Genomic DNA, 21,672 nt, shown 5'->3' on the forward strand with positions numbered 1-21,672 from the left:
AATTACATTCTTAGTCAACCCTGAAGCACCCTGAGCATTGATCTTACCAATGAGATGGCACGCAGGGAGAAAATGACAGTTAACAGCATCACTTACTTCCCTTTTATCACTAATAGGGCTTGAATCTAACAATTTGTGGGGGACAGAAAGGGAGAACAATTACCTTTAGGTGTTCTAAGAGCTTAACAGAAATTAGCTGGACTGTTTTCACTCCCAGATAGGGTCTTTACACTGTAATGTTATTATGCTTTGTTAACCGTGAGGGAATATCTGTTTCTACAACGTCTAAAGGCTTGGCAATCAACAGTACTGCTAGGAGATTTAGCTCATGCTGTGGTTTGGTTTTCATCAGGCTATACCAAGTCTGTGAGAAGTTCTCAGCCAGTCTCTGTTTACCAGCCATTCAGTTACACAAACATAAACCATAGGCACTGGAGCTTTAATATTTTTGCATGCCCGATACAAGTGAGTTAGAAAATAATTATTCTGAAGGTTCAATTTTTGCCCTTATTGACTGAAATTCAGACACATTTAAAATTACGGCAAAATACATATGAATACATTTTAAATAAATGAGAATGTGTTAGGTTTAGTGTTTAGTTTAAGCATTTAAAAATACACACATGTATTGCATTCATAGTGTTTTAGGCACACCAGTACATGTGTTTGAAGGAGCATGCATGTTGAATATAGAGCTTTCTTGACCCTTTTCCCCTAGCTATTTCTGACACTGGTGACACTGATGGTGCCTCAAGTAGCATGCCATCTTTCAATCTTTGAAATATAAACAGACATATATCAACATGAACATCAAACAGTGTGTGCAGAACTTGGCCAAAATTTTACTGCCATTTTCACATACAGTGTGACCTGTAACTTGTAACAGTGCCGTTATTGTTCAGTTTGCAGTTTTTATCATGTTCAAAGTGTCTTCTTTGGTATCCTGATTGATATGAACACAAGTCTAATGAAGTGGCTTCCTGCGAATCAGTATTATGTTGTGTAATTGTGTGCGTGTGCGCATCAGAAAGGTCAGTGAATGCATGCTTGAGCGTGTGAAAAAGAAAGGCTGAGCACTCATCACTCACTTCCAGAGTGGTGAGTACAATCTTCTCCACTGATGAGAAGTAGGCCTCCCACAGGAACTGTGTCTGCTGCCTCAGAGCCAAAATCTTATCTTGATGGATGGAGCGCACTGTGGAGGGGATCTAGAGGATGAAGAGAGGAGAACAGAACAGAACAGAACCATCACATTGCTGAAAGCAAGTACTCTAATAGATCACAATACAATATGTAGTCAATATGTGAACAAGAGGGGGAGGAATAGGAGAACAGAGGACAGCAATAGAGGAACTGCTGTGGATTTAGGTGAGAGGTAAATGCGAGAGGTTAGTGCTTGTGTACAACCCCGTTTCCAAAAAAGTTGGGATGCTGTGCAAAATGTAAATAAAAACAGATGTGCGAATTATGTAAACCCTATATTTAATTGATAATAGTACAAAGACAACACATCAAATGTTGAAACTGAGAAATTGTATTAAATATGCCCATTTTGATTGCTACATATCAGTGAATTACACCAAATGGACACCATCATCATTAAAGCTAAAAAGCTAAAACCTGACCTATATAATAATTAAAATCTTCAGAAATAAACCTCAACATCCACCAAAGTGAACTGCAAGGCAGAGTGAAAGGGTGAAAAACAGCAATGATAGAGAGAAAAGAGTAACAAAAGAGAACAAAAGAGAACAAAAGAGAAAATAAGAGAAAGGTGAGCAAGAGAGAGAGAGAGAGAGAGAGAGAGAGTGTGGAGGGAGGGTGAGACCCAGAGAGAGAGAGAGAGCAAGAAAAGAGAGAGAGTAAAATTTCTAACCTGCAGCAGGAGCCTCTCGTCTCCTATCACAGCGCCTGTGTTCCAGTCGATGACCTCAGAGAAGGGAAGCTCCCAACCGTTACTCAGCATGACGGGCACACAGGCAGCCTGCGCACACACACATACACACACACACACACGCACACGCACACGCACACGCACACGCACACGCACACGCACACGCACACACACACACACAAAAAGGTCATGGCCATGTGCCACTCAGAGAGTGCTTTCATTAAATGGCTATACAAATCAGGCCACGACTGGATGTATTACAAGAAGCAGGAGAACATAAAGGGCATCTATTAAACTACAGTGCATTCTGCTGAATTTAATTAGAGCAGATTCTGCATGGCCAAAGAGCACACACTGACCACATTACTGATAATGACTCAAATAAGAACTCCTAAAGATACACACACCTACTGCAGAGAGGCAGAGAGAGAGGGGGAAGGAGATGGAGAGATATATGTACTGTACTGTGGAAAGTTTTAGGCTATTCAACTCAGCATAAAGTGTGTCTTTCCCAGTAAAACCTCTATATAACATTAGAATGAATGCAAATAAACAGTATAAATGCTGTAAAAAGTAACAAGAAACTCTTGTAAAAGTAGTTAAAATGGGAGTTTGTTAAACAAACACAAAGTTTGGTTCCAGATTTCTCGTTGATGTCTCCAGCCATCGCATGGATTTGTTCAAATTAACCAAAAGCACACTTAATTTAACACAGAGAATCACTGATTCACCAAATAGGTATTAAATGATATTCTATGGTTGGGCAATACGGCAAAAACACAATATCACAATACTTCAAGAAATTTTCATGATACATGATATTTATCTTTTTCTGATATCTGATAAGTTGGAACAGAAAATGAAAAGGCCAGTGCCATTTAAAAATGACCGTCAAAAACACTGATTTTTATTCCACGTTTCACATACTGCACTGCACTAAATCCAATTAAACGTGACTGTAACAATACTGGAGTTGTTTAGTTTCCTAGAAGTGCTGATGATATCTACAGAAAAGCATACTGTGACACTCTGTGAAGTAATTTATCATGATAATGATAAATATAATCTTATTGAATAGTAAAGAACCACAAAGAACTATAGGTAGCTCTGACTTAGTGCTACAATATTTATGTTATTTAACACTGAGTTACCGTGGTTTATTTCACTTTAATACATGTAATAATTAAAAACAGACAATCATATATGTCAGTAAAGCACTGTTTAACTAAAACTACTGAAGTATACAGTCTAGAATGATATTGTAAGTTGCTTAAAATCAACATCATGAGCTACAAAATATTCATATTCACACTCACAGATAGACAGGTAGGTAGACAAACAAACAGGCAGACAGATAAACAGACATGTAAAAAAAAAAGCAATAAGCATAGTTCAGGAACGAGCGCTGGAGTTAATAAAAATGTTCCGGCAGACAGCTAATCAGCGTATCCTTTAAAGAGTCGTGGAGAGGTGAGAGGAGAAAAGGATGAGAGGGGCGAGTAGCTGCTTAGGCTGAGGTGTATGTGCATGCGGTGGAATGAGGGTCTACTACTCAGAGTCCGCTAAAGCCTCAGCCAGAACACAGAGCGGCCTGAGGTTCAGCTCAGCAGCACTCAGGCAATCAATCATCTGAAAGAGAAAGAGGGAGGGAGAGAGAGAGAGAGAGAGAAAGAGAGAGAGAGGTGCTGTGCCAGCTCACCTGCAGAGCCTCCAGGAAGCGAAAGGAGCCCAGGCGCCGTCCTCGTGGAACCAGACAGAAGGTGGAGTTGTGGAGCATTTCACGGTAGTCATATCTGCATGAACACAAACAAAAAACATAAGAACACCTTAAAACTGTTTCTTAACGACTTTATTCTTAATCTTGGCCCACACCTCTCGCCTCACATCTCGCTCTCTCGTCAGGCGTGTTCCTCTCCCCTAACAGACTGATCAGGTTTTGGGGGGTAATGAGCTGTGAGTGACACCTGCTCACAGAAGCCAACCAGATTTGCAGCGAGTGTTTGTGTGTGGATAGGCTTTATCCATCAAACACAAACACACACACACCTTAATCTGCACACAGCTGGGAGAGACACACACGCAGTGAGCGCAGATGCCTTGAGAAGATATATAGGTGTTTTCCATATCAAAGAGACAGAGAGTCATTTCTCTGCCACATGTGATCCCAGCTCAAGGCAGCGGTCGCGTCACAGATGGGTCCTTCACACTTACTCACACTAACACACACTAACACACACACACACACACACACACACAGGCTTAAACGATGGCGAAAGCACAGCCAAGAAGCCGAAAGGTTAAAAGACTGGACAGTTATTTATCAGGTGGAAAATCATTCATCAATTACTGGAGTCCATGTGGGGGTGAAGGTTATGTGACCGTGCTCTCACACACACACAGACACACACACAGCTCAATGTCACCCACATACACAATTCACTATTAACTGGGTTGCAATGGTGTTGCTGACTCCAGCGTCGGTTTTGCCTACTAGCCCTATTCTTACACTGCCTGTCCATTTTGAAATAGCTGCTTGTTGTGTTTCCAAATGTGCTTCTTTAGCTCTTCATTTTTCTTTATAATTTAAAAGGTGAATGAAGGTTTTCTTGGAAGTTAAATGACGGATAAGTGAATAATAGATAATATCACTAACTTGGTTAATTTGGGGAACAAAAAAACGTCAGTGCTATTGAACGAGCTTTTGTTGTGTGTGTGAGCCGAGTCGTCTCATTGAAAAGAGCCAGAATGTTCTCTGTTTAACTATAATAAAATATATTGTGATGTTTATGACATAACACAGTTTCTTCTTTTTAACAAAGAGAACTACTGAGAGAGAACAACAGGAGTTGATGCACCGAAACCAAGAGTGAAACACACTCTGGGTTGCCCCACGCTCAGTGCTGCAATTTCTGCTGTTTAGTGAGTAAATGTGATTATTAATAAATGTGACAATTGAGAACTGCCAATCATATCTGTCACTTAAAGCACTGTTTAACTAAAACTACTGGAACCTTAAAATTAAAATCTAAAATATAAATACAGAATTTTATCGGCTGACATTAACGGTATTCAGAATCCCCCTCACCTAAAATTAGTAACAGCCATGAAACTTTCATAACAGGTGGGCTCAAGTGCGCACACACGCACACTCACACACACTCACACACACACTCACACACACTCACACACACTCACACACACTCACACACACTCACACACACTCACAACAGGACAGAGTCCATTTTGTCACAGGCAAGAGGGGAAAAAAACAAAAAAAAGAACAAACAAGGCGTATGAGTGAGCGCACACACACACACACACCCACACACCAGCTGTCTATCTCTCAGACGGATCCTGCTGTTAATGTACTAGAATATGAATGAGCGAGACTGAGTGATGTCTTCCATGCTGCTGTTGCACTGAGGATTACCTGAGCACTTCAATCCAAACCCACCAGCACTGCCGTCTACTAGCACTGCACAATACAGACAAAACACTACCACTGTGTTATATATTGCAAAGCATGTCACAGTTGCAATATGTTAAAATGCATTAGTGAATCAATAACATGACAATGTTAAAGGAATTGCAGGGTGAAAAAACTAATCTGTCAATGTGGTTTAGGACACAGTATGACTTATTGTGAACAATAAAAATGAAAAAAACTTCACTGTGCAGCTAATCGCAACAGGCAGCCAACTTTAGACTTTAGGCCAAATTCTGAAATCTCTGCAGAACCTGATGCCCCTTCGTGTGCAAACAAGTCATGCTAGCAAAGGGATGCTACATTACAGTCATGGTTTCTGTTGTTTTATTAATAAACGTATATCTTGAAAATTCAGGATTAACAGTTATTTGTAAAAAGAAACCACAGTCCATAATCTGCGAGCAAAGGAGATCTGAAATTCGGCACAAGACCTGTCTTCCTACTGCATTCAGCTACACTGTGAAGTTTTGTTATATGTTATATGAAGGTCAGTGTTTGTTAGCAATTTTAGCCTCATACATTCAGCGCTAAAATAAAGAATCGGAATTTGATCAGGTCAAAATCAGATTTTTGGCAAGCCATTCCTTTAAAGACTGGTCTGCAATGTTCTTATCAAAATAATTTAGTTATAAATCTATTTTTGTTGTATATCATGAATCCCTTGACTCATCAGAACACCCGCAGAATTAGAAAAGATAAAGAATACAAAAAGCATCACTAGCACACTGCCCCCTAAAGGACATTAAAAGGTTACTAGTAGAATACCACTCCACTGCTGATTTGTTACACTAACTCATCCACAGCAGAAGTATATGTATTATTCATTTCAAAAGAATAATAAGTGAAAATTGTACGTATCTGCTCTTTCATACATGCAGCAGCGCCATATCAGTCTAATTAGTGCTCGCCCCGGGCGCTTCTGAGGCAGCACAACACACCATCCAGCCTACAGAGGAAAGAGACTGTGACAGGAATGCACACGTATGTGTGAGTGAGTTAGAGTATGGGAGCAAGAAAAGAAAGCGGGGGTGAGAGGGTTGTGTGTGTGTGTGTGTGTGTGTGTGTGTGTGTGTGTGTGTGTGTGTGTGTGTGTATATGATATATATATATATATATATATATATATATATATATATATATATAATATATATATAGTGTATACACGTATACACACACACACACACACATTCTGTACTGGCTCTGATCCTTTACTACCTCTAGGAGCTACAACAGGTACAGCATCATCAGACCTGGAGGAGCAGAGAGAGAGTAAAACCACATAACCAGCCTGAGGCTTGTGTGTGTGTGTCTGTCTGTGTGTGTGTGTGTGTGTGTGTGTGTGTGTGTGTGTGTCTACAAATACAGAGCTGGGATATGTTGTTTTCACACAGTAAACGCGTTTGTAACAAAAACAACAAAAAGGGAATAAAACAATAGCAGAAATATTTAAATTAGGAATGAAAAAAACCCCAATAGATGAATTAATCTAGAAGGTGGCTGGTGAAACAGCACCAGAGTGCAAACAGAGTATTAGCCTTTGTGTTCGGGTGTCTACATTTCAGTTTTCGCACAATTACATGACCCTGCTGAACTGACCCCCGAGCACCTTTATGCCGAGTCTCCATGGCAACCACGGCTAAATACTTCCACTCGCAGTGCAGTTAATTACACGCACACTGCACTGCACATAAAGGGGGCTGTGTTTTTCAAAATCCCAATTGATACATTTCTCTTCCACTCCCTATTTACAGAAACGCTCTCAAAAACACACCGCCTTTCCCAGAATTCCTGGGGAGCTCGCCTGGGAAGGAGGCCAACATGGCGGCTATTTCTGAAGCAGGACGATCAGCCTCAGGCGTACTGAGAGTACCCCCCACGTCACTGTGCTCAATGACAAACGACGACGCTCTGGAGAAACCTGCAGCTAAATGTGCCCAAAACACATGCAATTCTCAGAATACATTTGCATGCTTTCTCACTCAGAATCCACAACATCGCCACACAACAACTGATGATCACAGTCAGCATCAGCACACTGCCAGTAATCTGCTTAGATTTAGGTGGGTATAAAGGAAGCATCATTCAAAACAGCAGTAACCACTATCATTAGAACTGAAGAGCATTAAACCACAACAAAAACAAAAAACACAATTTATGTAGTAAAAAGGGGCCTTAAATGCAGAAATCTGCATTTATCTACTATTGTTGTTAGCTATGTGACACTTTTGTCCACTTTTACTTAACAATATGAAGTGGTTTGAGGCAAGTGTTTAATGCAGGCGTGCAGTTTGCACAATGCTAATTGGTGCACTGTAAGATTCCAGCTTCTTGTTGGTTACATTAATCTCATAGTTCCAGTGCTAAACTAAAGATTTGATGGGCTCTGTTTTGGGTAGCGGAAAAATTGCGTTTGAAATCTCACATGATAATGAAAAAACATTTCGTTATCATGTGAGCTGGTGTCCCTTATTCAAGATTTAAAGAAGACATGCACATAGGAATCATATCAGTGTTGGTAGATATCTGCTTCAAAACAAAAATATCTGCACTGGACAGATGTTTAGATTTAACTGATCTTTCACACATATTTGATGACCTATTTATTCTACTCCAGAAGGGCAGAACCTTTTGGCGACCCTGGGATACTACACTAAAATATCTGCATATTACTCATTCTACAGCAATTGTAACCCTCAAGAATTTGTTATTTCTCTCGGTATTGAAAATCCAGATAGATGCAGTCTCAGGTTCTGCACTTATAAATATATGAACGTATGTGTTGTTACCGCCGGATATGTACATGCAAAATATTGGATTTCGACATCATCACAATTTCCATATCAATGCGGTCTTTATTTAAAATAAACTGGATGATATATCGGCAGTCAATATATTATTTGCAGACACATTCAAATTCAAATATGGTCAGTTCAATATTGGCATTATGGGTGATAATTACAACAGTTCCTTTAACATTCTGTTCTTAGCTTATGATCATGCTGATACATGTGTAATCACTAGTGCATCACAAGATACTTCAATATCCTGTTTTTAGCTTGTGCTCGCACTGATGCACGCATATTCACAAGTGCATCAGTAGATACTGTAACATCCTTTTCTAAGCTTGTGTTCATGCAGATACATGTGTAATCACTAGTGCATGGTAGACAGTTCAACATCCTATTTTTGTGCTCGCACTGATTCACCTGTAGTCGCTAGTGGTGGGAACAGCGACTGTATCTGTGATGCACATCACTGCGACGAGAAAGTTCCTCATGCTGTGTGATGCTAAAAAACTGACCCATGCTTCTGTCTTTCCATACCTAGATTACTGCAATGCACTCTTTACAGGATGCCCAAAAACCACAACAGACCGACTGCATCTTGTTCAGAACGCCGCAGTTAGAGTACTAACACGTACGAGAAGGCGAGAACAAGTTACAGCTGTTTCAGTATCATGGCACTGTTTGCCTGTTTGGGGGAAACAAATGATTTTTCAGGTTTTTAAAATGTTTTTAAAGCTCTTAATGGATTAGCACCTTCATACACTTCAAATACTTCTTGCTAAATGTTCCACAAAATGAAATACAAAATGCCTGGTTAAGCAGCTTTCTGTCACCATGCACTAACGCTCTGGAAGACTTTACTGTTAGATTTTAGTCAGGCACCTACCGTTAACAGTTTTAAAATGAAACTGAAAACATTTATTTATATTGGCTTTTTCAGTAATGGTTACTTCATCTTACATATCGCTGTTGTTGGGAAAAAAAAACCCGTTGCCCTTTACATTGTGTGTAAATTTCATGATTAAGTGGCCCAAAATGACTTGGAAAAGTTGTGGTTTCTCTTGTAAAGTCAGCAATTTGGAGATACAAGGTTTTGTTCCAACAACAGCAATATGTGCTTTATTGAAAATGGCTAGCTGTTTTTGTTAATAGTTTTTGTTTTGAATTATTTATTTTATTCTATTAATTTTATTTATTCTATTTGCTACTCTTATTTCTTAGTTACTTATGTTCCTTTTTTGTTTTTACTGTTTTATTATGGTATGTTGTGAGAGCACTTTGAGCTGGATAATATGCATAGATGATGCTCTATAAAGTATCATCATCAGCAGCAGCAGCAGCATTATTATTATTATTATTATTATTATTATTATTATTATTATGATAAAAAATGCTAAAAAAATTCTCATGTATGTGTCATGGCTATGTAAGATTAAGCAATGATCCATCATCATAGTCTTAACCTGTTTTACACTCACTGCACTTTATACAACAACTACAGAGTGAACTAGTGTGAAATACAGTGTGACAAAAACGTAAAATCATCAGCTGTTAATACGGGTATTGGCCTCAATACACTGTTAGAAATAAAGGTGCTGTGCAGGCACATCTTTCGATAAAACAAACAATGTAAAACAGTGGTTTTAAGTCCCAATTGTGTACTTTAGTTTTTCCCAGGTGAAAAGTACATATATGTACCTTTTCATGACCTAATGTTTTAAAACAAAACAATAAATAAAAAGCCTGGAGATGAGTCGGGGTGTGTGGAGTCAGTACAACAAAGAAAATATAATTTCAATGGATTCTGGTACAATTATGTTCTCTGACTAAAGGTACTGAGATGTACCCTTGAGGGTACAACCCCAGTCACAGTTTTATACCTTTATTTCGGAGAGTGTGAGGATAGGCGCATCCCTAATTTAAAGTGTCTAAACAACCTTTTTATAAATACTAAGTGTATAGTGATAACTACTAATACTACTAAGCATTTGAAGCTAACATACTACAAAACACCACAAAGCACAACAGCACAACTGCTAAACACCAGCATTTTGAGGTTGAGGCAGAAATTTAAATTGGCCCCCTTGTTATCATGGCCAAGTTGCTACCGACTAATGCCAGATGTGTGCTGATCTTTGCATCTCAGACAGATTGGCACAAACCGTCTGCTAAAGTGGAGGAGGCGGCGACCCAATCTCTGATCCTTCAGTCCAGAGCCTAGAGCTGTTCCAGACTGTGTCAAATGCTTGATATTACTGGGAGATTTTGGCACCGTTCCAGAATGAGATCATTTTGCAAATGAGAGCTGTCAGCAGCCAATCAACTCACTGTAATGAAGAGGGAATGCAGAGCCTGCAACCTGCTGGAGATGGAGGAGAAGGCTCATGTTATGGAAAGCATACCGAGGCCTCCACCCATCCGCCTCACAAGAGGGTCAAAAAGTGCTGTTGAGAAATCACCAGTGACTAGGGTGACTAATTCATGATGCTTCAGAGTGACTGAGCAAGTGTGTGAGTGCGTCTCGGTGGAGTGTCCGCTCTGGCCCCTCTCCACACTCCAGCACTCTCACTGTAGCTAATTCATTACAGCAATTAGAGTTCATTAGCCAGCTTATGCTAGTTTCAATTAGCTTCCAAAGCATGAGATAACCCTGAGGCCCCGCTTGTCTCAACAAACAGTGCGTACCTATGATCTATGCCAGCTATGCTAACAAACCTGACCAGGATCAGTCATGCCTGTAAGCTAGTGGCATGCCAGCCTGTGGAAAACAGCCTATAATGCTGTTTTACGAATGCTGGACATGAATGAAAGGGCTTGTCCAAGGTTGGTTGAAGAGCCACATCATGGAAAACCAAACTGCCCTGATTTTATAAACTAAGAGTTTAATATGGTATGTAAACATTGTTAAAGTTTCAAAATGTCACTCCAAAGTCCGAAACAGTACACATACAGAAACTACGTTTCAAAAATAACTCATGAAAGCCAAGACATTCACATACATCTGCCTATACAGCAGTTTGGCTTCATCTATTCATGCTCAAGTTATAAAGAGAGTTTCAGCCCAAGTTATGAAGTACATTTCAGCACAAACTGCTTTTTGAATTCACTGCGTCTGTGATGTCACGAAAACCAGTGCATTTATATACAGCCACCTATTAGTCCACAGCAGTTTAGCTCCGCCCACTCACACTGAAGTTATAAGGAGTGTCTGAGCCTAAGTTGCGTTTTGAAATCACTACTTTTATGATGTCCTGAAAACCAACACATTTACACAATCCATACATTCAGCCTACAGCGGTTTAGCTCCGCCCATTCAAAGGGAATGTCCAACAAAATTTTGAATATAGGCCCTTTTGACCAAAAGGTCTGGAGATCAAATAAGATAATGGACAAGGGAAACTGGAAAAAAATATCTAGATCTGACCTACAGCTTACTAGCCTACTCTGTGTCTGTATGTGTGTAGAGAAATGACAATGTGAGTTGTCCTCAAAGGCACATTAACACAGCTCTGGTCTGTCCTGGAACAAAGCAGAGTGCAGAAAAGCAGAACGAGCAAGACTGTGAGTACGTGTATATGAGAGTGAGAGCGAGAGAGAGAGAGAGCGCACGAGTGTGTGTGTGTGTGTGTGTGTGTGTGTGTGTGTGTGAGGTGTGTGTGTGTGTGAGAGAGAGAGAGAGAGAGAGAGAGAGTGAGAGTGTGTGAGAGTGAGAGAGAGAGAGACAGACAGAGCAGACAGAGAGAGAGAGATACAGAGAGAGAGAGAGAGCGCGAGAGAGCGCGAGAGAGAGAGAGGGAGAGAGAGCGAGAGAGAGCAAGCTGACGTGTCTCAGACTGTCTCTACAGAGAAGCCAGAGATGAATCAGCTTTGCTCATCTTTCCCCCAGCTCTTCCCTAAACCTTCCCTTGTCAACAGGATCGGCTTTACTGTTCCACAAACATAACAAGCTCCCTTTGCGCTAGCACACTAATTTACTGTGACAAGTTTATCACTGAAATCTTTTCAATTTCTTGCCATCCTGCCACCACATCTCCCCTCAGAAAACAGACATACCCCCACCACACTCCACTCCAGCGGTGACTTAGCGGTCGAGACCTTTGACGCTGAAAAATGGAACAAGATTAACACTTTATGAGATGGGGAAGTGGATGGACACAGCAGCGTACGGTGGATAACCTGCTGGCCACTGTGGCTGGAGCAGCTCATTCTGATTAGCAGTGTAGTGGTCAGAATGCTGCGACTTGCAGTTTAGGCAGTTGTAACAGGCAAGACAGCAGATGTGTTTCAAAGCACTAGCCTGAAACCAGATGGTTAGCAGGCCCGTGCTGACGTGTGTATTGGTGTGCGCGAGCGTGTGCATGTGTGAGAGAGTCTGTTTTGGAACATGCCAGCACACGTCTGCCCGAGGTGGCTCTGGTTGTGCACGAGGAACATTCATGAACTGTTCAGTCACTTTCATCTAAGATCACATCTCCACCGCAGAGATGTTACTGACATGTCAAAGCACTTAACCACATACAGCATGCGTGTACACACACACACACACACACACACACACACACACACACACACACCTCTATGAAAATTCTCATATCCTGCGCAGCCCTACAGAGACACTGCCCTGGTGCATTTTAACAGACAAAGACGATTTCTAGCTTAAGAAAGGAACATGCCATTCGCAATTTGTAAACTAGTACATGATATCAGCAGCCATGTGACTTGGTTCGTGAAAAGAACACCACCAAAAGCCAGTGGGCCATATGTGGCTTTTCTTGTGTATGTGTAAGCTGGACACCCACACTCAACCACAGCCACATTATTGGATGCATGGCCTTGGGAGACCAGATCACTGTCGTAAGAGAATTCCCTCTCAGAAGCTGTAATTTAATGGGTGAAGAAGAAATATTAACATCTGTTAATGGAAAAAGGGGGGGGAGGGGGGGGGGATACCCCTAAAAACAAAAACATTTCTCTTGGCCCACTCATCAGGAAATGTTCACACAATGTAAAGTTCAGCTGGCCTTTCCAAATGTAAAACAAGTAGTAGTAGTAGTAGTAGTAATAGTAGTAATAATGATAATAATAATGATAATAATAATAATAAGAAGAAGAAGAAGAAGAAGAAGAAGAAGAAGACGAAGAAGAAACAAAATGTGTTTTTTTATGAATGATGACGTTTCAAATATGTTGCACATTTGTGACAACTACAGATGCAAGATGATATCAGAATCATATTAGTATTGGCAGAATATTGTTGAAAATGTTTTATGAACATTGTAGAGATGGTAAGATTTGATCCATATTTCAAATTAATCTGATGACATTTATTGTCCTCTAAAAGAGCAGAACATTTAGGCGACACTAGGCAACTTTTCTAAAATGTTAGTATTTAACTCATTTTGCTGCATTTGCAACCCTCTAAAATAAATGGTTAATTTCTCATTAACGCTAATCCAGCTGGATTTAGCCCCACTACATTTTATAAATGCACCTATATCGGCATTAGCATCCACAAATACGTACATGAGAAACATCAGATATCGGCATCAGCCCAGAATTCCCGTACCAGTGCATCCCTTGTGACATCATACTGTGAATACAGCTCACTCCACTCCACAATTCATTTAATTACTCACCTATCATATATAACAGTTGAAGCCTTCAGTCACTTAGCTGACTGGCTTTAGGGTGTCTGACCCTCTTCACTACATGTCCACTTCTGCAGACCTGATTCTGACCACAGGACAGGTTTGACCTGAATATTTCTAGTTACTGTCTGGCATTTCTATTCCACTATTACACTTAATTAGCGCTCTTTTCCGCTGTTATCTAGTCAGATGGTTGGTAGGCTTGTGCCTATAGGTTGCATGTTTGGACATTCTACAGGGGAGAACATATGCTTATTTGAAACTGTGCATGCTACTGTCAGTCCAAAAAAAAACCTTTCCGTTGGTTCCTCTGGGTTTCCAGAGGGGGTGACAGGCACTCCGGGGGCAGAGAAAGATAGATACAGTGCCATCTGCTCCAGAGTGTACCCCCAAAGGTGAGCAAAAGCTCCTAATTAACTCATTTATTTGCAAACACATTCTAATTTATTCCATCTAAAGGCTAAAACCACAGCAACTCTGCACCATGTGTGCGCTGTACAGAGACCGAGACCGAGTGAGCGAGAGAGAGAGAGAGAGAGAGAGAGAGAGAGAGAGAGCGAGAGAGAGAGAGAGAGAGCTTGCTCCTGAAATAAATAGATGAATGAATCAATCTAGGCTGACTGATTTCAGAAAAAAGGAGTCTCTATGAAGCTCTCCAAACAGCAAAGGCCACATCTCTCCTCTACGGCAGGAGAGCCTAGAACATCGGCACATGAAGTGAGCATTTAATCCAATCAGAAGGGCGCATTTAGACTCGTCTCGGCCTCAATGTTATATTTACTCGACCTTGTCTTGGTCCCAGGATAAGGAGGATTCGTAAATGACTGGCAAGACCAGCCGAGTGCAAGCAACTTCTGCAGTCACTGGTAAGTGAACTTGTTTCCCCCTTCATGACTGAAAATCAACAAGCAGAGAAAGCACAACACTACTTTCTCTGTTCCAATACAGATACAAGCTGAAACCTTCAATTTCAGCTTATACTGATCCAACATTTCTGCTATGAAAACTACTAAGTGAAATGAACTACTGTAGCACTTTATTTAAGAAGTGCATTTAAAAGTAGACTATCATGCTGAAACGACACAAACACTAATACCCCACAGGAAGAAATGAACAGCTAACAACTAGGGTTACATAATCAGAATTTATTTATTTATTGCTTTCATTTTGGCAGATTTTTGATGCAATTTTATGATGTAATTACATGAGCAGGTCAGTGCCTGTGCTGTACTTGAATTCTGCTAAACATATACCAAAACACTGTAGCATAATTACATGACTCTTTGTGCTAAATAGCCAGTCGTCTCTTACTTTCAGTGTAGCACTTAGGCAACCGATTTAAAACAAAGATTGAAAATGCCAGTTTGTCCCTTTACAGAGCAAATACTGTTGTTTTACTAGAAGTGTGGCTAATAAAAAGGTGCTGAAAATGCGCTTGTGTGTTTCATGTGTTCCTTTACCCCACACACTGTGAGCTTCAGGAAAAAAGGTGATTAAAAATTGGCCAAATATCAATCAATATATAGAATATATAAGAAATCAGAATTGGCCATAAAAATTCATGATTGGTATATTTTCTGCTGACATCTGGCCAATACCAACACCTGGTATCAAATCAGCATCAGCTCCATCAACAACAGGTTCAAACAGAATAAAAGTGGCCTTTCTTCTAAATGTTTAAGGTAAAATCAGCATAATCATATATTTCAGTATCCAATCAATAAACACATTTTATTCTGAATAGCATAATGTTAAGATTATAAATGTGCTTTTTCAAAAGCTGGAATGCAGAGTTGGACTGGTTATTTAATAGAATACATCACATATAACGAATGGAAAATGAACTACAATAGAACTTCAGTTCTTGATTTTCTTTTTTTTTTTTGTTATGTTATTTTTTTTGGTATATCATATTCTAATCTTGGTCTTGACTCAGTCTTGCCAACTCCTGGTCTCTGCTACTACAAAGTCTTGGTCTCGACTCAGACTTGATTTGTCTAAGTCTCGGTGTTGCCTCTAAACGATCCTGACCGCAACATTATGTTCTACAAGCGATGCAGCCGTCGGCGCTGTTAGAGCACCAGGAACCACCTTCCAGCAAGCAGGAGTCCAACTACCAGCACACTGCAAGACATGAGGGACTGGACTGTGCAAAAGAATTTACAAGGGCATCCATCAAAGCAGGAGAGAGGGAGTGCCCGTAAGACAAACAGATAGCCACAGGGAGAGGGAAACATATTTCATTCAAGCTGGTGTTGCACTGGACCCGAGTATAATACAAATATCCGTGTCAAAAACTAGGGTTGGCCACTGTGAGTACGTGTCCCTATTGGCGACCCTAGAAAGGGTCTTTTGAGATGCTGCGCCACACGATCCAGGTGTGGCTCTCGGCCTAGAGTCGTATGACACACCTGGGGGAGAGGGGAATGGGGAGGTGAGGTCACACCAGGACAACGGACTCCACGGACGTGAGGAATCATTCAGAACAAAAGCTTCTAGAGCTTTCTGAAGGCACCACTATTCCTGCTGCCTGCGGTGTCAGGTTGCCATGACAGGAGCTTTGACAGAAATGCCCAGAGGAAAGAAAGAAGGAGAAGGGAAGACAGAAGGAAAAGGGGAGAGGGCAGGAGAGGAGGACGGAGACGGCTGGGGATGAGGGGCGGCTGAAGAAAAGAAGAGCTGAGATGCAGATCTCTCTCCACACATACTAGTGTGCACACTGAGCTAACTCACTGAATTATACATTCTGTATTTTCAGCACAGACGGTGAGGTCACTCTAGAAAGTATATTCTAGGAGCTGTTCGGATTATTTTTGTCATAGGATTCATTAGGTTACTCACAGTAGAGGCTACACCACCTATGATCTAATCTTAAAGTAATGATATTTTTAGACAGTAATATCACTTTTCATTGTCAACATTCTGTAACCCTTAGAAGTCAGCTATCATTAGCTAAGCTCCATGTGGTTTGTTATTTTGACAGATAAAAAAAATAAAGACTTGGAATGGAAATGCCTAATGTCAGTCACGCTCAAACGTGTCCACTAATGAGGAGATTATTAGTTTGATCATTCCTTTAAAAGGGCTCAGTAACACTGAGATTAATAACTGATCATCACATTGATTTATCAGTCTACTCAGGCTTTAGCAGGAAGTTCGGTGTTTGTAAAGAAGCCTTTAATTGAGGTCCTCTTCAGAATTCGTCTAAAAAGCACACTTGCTGTGCTGATTCTAAAATAGTTCATAAACAATCACTGATGGTGTTTCTTTTGAATATTGTGTATTTATTTAATATAGTGTGTATATATTCTAAAACTATTCTCCTAAAATTGTAAAAAAATAACTTTATTCTGAATAGTACCTTTACAAAATGTAACTTGGACTGAATACAGATTTCATTTTTGTATTCTGAATATGTATTCTCATATCATTAGCTAGGTTCCATGTGTTTTATTGTGACATAAAAAATAAATAAAGACTAAATGGAAATGGCTAATGTCAAATAATACTGGCAAAACTTTGCATGTAAGTATGTAAAGTGTATGTATTCTGTTCTCAGAAGTGTTTTTACAACTGTGACATAGAGAGAGTTTTACTCTCTTGTACAGAGATGACGAAGCCTTATTCATACAATTTTTTGCAAGGTTTCAGTTCTTCACTCTAATTTAATTACTGGATGAAAATCTGGCGACTGGTGATAACAAGAGCATGCTGGAATTTTATATGACTTCTCTTTTGTAGCTCACTGAACTAAGCAAAACAGCCAGTCGAAAGGGCAGAATTTAAACTTTCAATCAATACCACATTTGCGTTTGTAAGTAGATCTCAATGTGACGAAAAAAAAAACAAGTTTTGTTTTGTGGAGATAAAAATCGTTCTCGTTTTTGGACCCTGAAGCAAACAGAACAGGTCTGAAGAGCAGCTTTGAACCTGCTGATCCAGAATGTACATGCAGTTAATTATGTAACTACATAATTATGTAATTATATTTAAAAACTTACGTAAAGTTGAGGAAAGTGAGAGTGAAGCAAAGCGACAACAATAACTACACTTGTAATGGTTAAGTACACAGACAGCAAACATTGGATGGTAACATCCTCAGACTGCTTACAACTGCCCACAGTCTGAGTGAAGAAGCATGATCTCTGAGTCGGTGCGTGAGCTGCCAGAGGAGTGCATGTAATCAGTTGCTGCTGAAGCCAAAGCCACCATCAGATCCAGCACACAATTAACCAAACCCCTCACAGCTTTGTGATTGAAGTACTCGTTAGGGTCCAACAGAACGGGCCGTAGAGTGGAGAAGAGGAGGAGAGACTGAAAAATGAATGAGAGTGACGATCAACACTTCTCTCCACTTCGGAGCAGAACTAATTAAGAGAGAGAATATGAGGAAGGTGAAACAGACGAGAGGAGCGGAGGAGATTTTTATAAGAAAATGCTGAAGATTCAGTGGTCGCCTGGCAACCTGCTCCAGTGAGTTATGGATATGAATTAACTGTGTGTGTGTGTAAGAGGGAGAGAGAGAGAGAGAGAGAGAGAGAGAGAGAGAGAGAACGAGTGAGTGAACGAGAAAGAGCAAGAAAAGGCAAGAGAAAGAAAGCATGAAAAAAAGAATAACCGCAAGAGGGAGAATGAGAGAGCAAGAGAGCAATAAAAAAGAGAATGAGAAAAAGAAAGAGGAAGAAAGAGAAAGGAAAAAAGGAGAGAAAGAAAGAGAGCATGAAAAAAACAAGAGAGAATGAAAAAGGAAAAGAGCTTGAAAGAAAGCTTGAAAGAAAGAAAAAGGAGGAAGGAAAAGGAGAGAGAGAGAGAGAGAGAGAGAGAATGAGTAAGAGGGAAAGAGTGTGAGTGAGAGATAAGCTAGAGACAGAGAAAGAGAATGAGAGAACAAGAGGAAGAGAGCAAACGAGAAAGAAAGAGAGAGACAGTGTACTAGAAAGAAAAAGAGAATCAGACAACAAACGGAAGTGCATAAGAAAAAGAGATGATACAGAAAATGAGAAAGGGAGAGAGAGAAACAGAAAGAGAGAGAGAGATAGATGGAATGAGAAAGAAAGAGAACAAGAGAGCATGCAACAGACAGAACAGGAAAGAGGGAATAAGAGAAAGAGAAGCAGCTGGAGTGAGAAACAGAGAAAGAGAATGAGAGCAAGAGAGAGAAAACGAGAGAATGAGCGACAGAGTGAGAAAGTGTCTAAGGGAGAGAGACATGTTCAGAGTGCCGTGTCTCAGAGCTCTGTTTCTGACTCTGGCGGCCCACTGTGTTTATGTTGGCCTTGCAAAACAATCTCGGAACAATCCAACCCCACCAGCTTCATTCAGCGCCATAATAACAGAGCCATTACAGAGCCGTAACTGGTCCACAGCCAGCTGGAGATAAAACACAACAGCGACACCAATTTTAGATCATCTCTCTCAAACTCTCAAACTGCTGAAAAGATGCTGCGCGTAATTACAACGGCTACTGAGGCCAGCGGCAGGACAAGCTCATCCACTGCCAAGCAGAGCAAATTTCACATCAAGCTACACAAACAGCAAAAGTCAGATTCTGACACTATTTGGTTTAACTGTGTTGTTTAAAAATGAAGGTAGTGGACAACGTTGGTAATGTGGGCATCATGATGGACTGAGCTAACACTCATTTACACCCTACACACCATGCACATGCAATCTCACTGAAAATGATCTACCTGACTCCTTTCTCTGCTCTCCAGCATGTGTGGGCAGAAGTAGACAGATAGATAAATGTGCATTGGCCACTCGGGCCATGCAGCCAATGAATCCTGTAGCCAAAAGTAAGAATTTGCAGGAACACGTGTAAGGTAAACACATTGTATTTACCGTTAGCAAGCATGATTTAGTGCCAATTTTTTTTTTTGCGTGATCCTCATGTCCACTTTATGTTACCAGTCAAACCAGAGCTCTAACAGTGCTGAAACAGTGCTTGTGTTGAAAGCTGCAGCCGTGCTGTTGAACATAGTTTTCTAAATAAGTTACTCAGAGTAAAGAATAAACTTACGGTGTCTGTAGGTCAACAGTGGCTTATCATTCGTCCCTTCACTTTTTAATAAGAACTACTTTTAACAACCAAAGTTAATCTGAAATTTCTATTCTGCAAAACAGCAAAATCAATTTGTTATTCAACAGCTTTTTGTTGGAATTTTCTGTTCCACCTTAAATGGAGCAGCAGTTACATTGTGAAACCTGTATGTTTAAGGTGGAACGGTGGAATGAGATTAGTTCTGAGTGCAACTAAACAGGCTCCACATCCCCAGTTCAAGCAAATAGGCATTATTTTTACCTAGAATTTTTTGAATAAGTTTTCAGTGCCTATTTTGTTGTTGTAGTTTTGGCATGTTAAGTAAAAATAAAATTAAAACAGCTGACCCATGGATTTGCTGATATGGCCCTTTTAGTGGTTGAGTTTGACACCACAGCTCTAGATCTTGCACAGGAAGGTGAAAGGAAGCTTTATTATTAATGACAGACAGTTCTGACTGTAATAAGTTAACTAATTTGGTAGTTTGTTGAAAGAAAAACACTGACCAAAAAAAAAAAAAGGTTCCAAGGGAAGTGGCCACTCTGCATTTTTTAGCAGTCAAAATGTGAAACACTGTAGCCACTGGGCCATTGACCCCTGTGTACGGGAACAAGAAACTTTTCTTTTAAGTCCAGACAGATGGAGTGTGTCACAGAGGAACGTTCAGAGTTAAAGAATCCTTTCCTCTCAGAGCAGCTTCGCTAAAGCTAAGTGTCAACACGCTATGGGGGATGCAGAGAGAGGCTCTTAGCGCTTTGTGTCAATTACACTACAGCCACAACAACAGGTACCACAGGGAGACAGACACACACACCTACACATGCACTGAAAGCCCAATTCTTTCTTTTCTAGGCTGATAATGGACGACTGATTTTGCCCTTTGATCCCTTTCAGCGACTGCAAAGCTGTCAGTCTCTATTCAAGCACTCAGTTCTCCTTGTGAAATGCCAATATTGTCTCCGAGTCACAATCTCTCCATAGATGAATACGCTCAAGTATTAAAATTAAAACTACAGAAGGATGACCCCATGTCCTCTCCTATGTGAGGAAAACAACTACTGAATTTAATTTTCATACACAAAACAAAGAGCATCCAAAAAAAATCTATATTAAAAACAACAATGCTGTGAAATCGTATGCTGGCTTGCTGCTGCGGCCCTGAAACAGTAATTACATGTAAGGAAATGAGGTGCTCATCCGGCTCTTTGTCAGTTGTCAGCCCAAACTCTCTCTGCTCACTGAGGCTTTGAAGATTTAAAAGCCCAAAAACATCAACAAAGCTGCTAATGACAAGAACAGGGGGGCGGGTGGGTGGGGGTGAGTTAGATTAGATTCCCTGAAATTTCATCTGTAAACACGGCAGATGAGGTTTGCTCTTGCGGCACAGTGCTCTGGCGGCAGACATCCTGAGCTGTAGAGGCTCTCTCCCTGGCATTAAACCCCTCATTTCACTCTCACACACGTCCCGCAATAAAATACAAAAAAAATGTTTACAAAACCATAACAAGAGGAAGGGGTGAAGGTCGAGGGGAGCTCATCAAATCATTTAACAAAACATCGACCGTCAATATTCGACAGCCTTCTGAATAAACGAACGGAGCTGTGCTTACAGCCCTGACAGCAGTGTTCGGGCCTTACCCCCAGCTGTAACAGTTCAAAGAGACTCAATAAAACATTTATGGCACAGAGAAGACACCCCCCTTGCTTCTCTCCACTCTATATGACCTTGGGTTAAATGCGTTTAATTAGAGTGCAGGATCCTGCCTTCTCCTCCCCCTCCCCTCAGCTAACGAAGCCTCGCGGACATCCATCCTTCA

At 40.6% G+C, this 21,672-nt stretch overlaps 1 protein-coding gene across 1 annotated transcript in view; it reads right to left on the minus strand.

Moving 5' to 3' along the window:
• The window catches only part of ext1b (exostosin glycosyltransferase 1b), a 93,089-nt gene that overhangs the window by 19,958 nt on the left and 51,459 nt on the right, over positions 1–21,672 (minus strand). The window contains exons 2-4 of the mRNA XM_036566642.1: positions 3,594–3,687; positions 1,877–1,984; positions 1,089–1,208 (exon numbers count right to left, since the gene is read on the minus strand). Coding sequence (XP_036422535.1) covers positions 1,089–1,208; positions 1,877–1,984; positions 3,594–3,687 — 322 coding nt within the window. The remainder of the gene's footprint in view (positions 1–1,088; positions 1,209–1,876; positions 1,985–3,593; positions 3,688–21,672) is intronic.

The sequence above is a fragment of the Colossoma macropomum genome, unplaced genomic scaffold (assembly GCF_904425465.1).
Source record: "Colossoma macropomum unplaced genomic scaffold, Colossoma_macropomum, whole genome shotgun sequence".
Taxonomy (NCBI): Eukaryota; Metazoa; Chordata; class Actinopteri; order Characiformes; family Serrasalmidae; genus Colossoma; species Colossoma macropomum.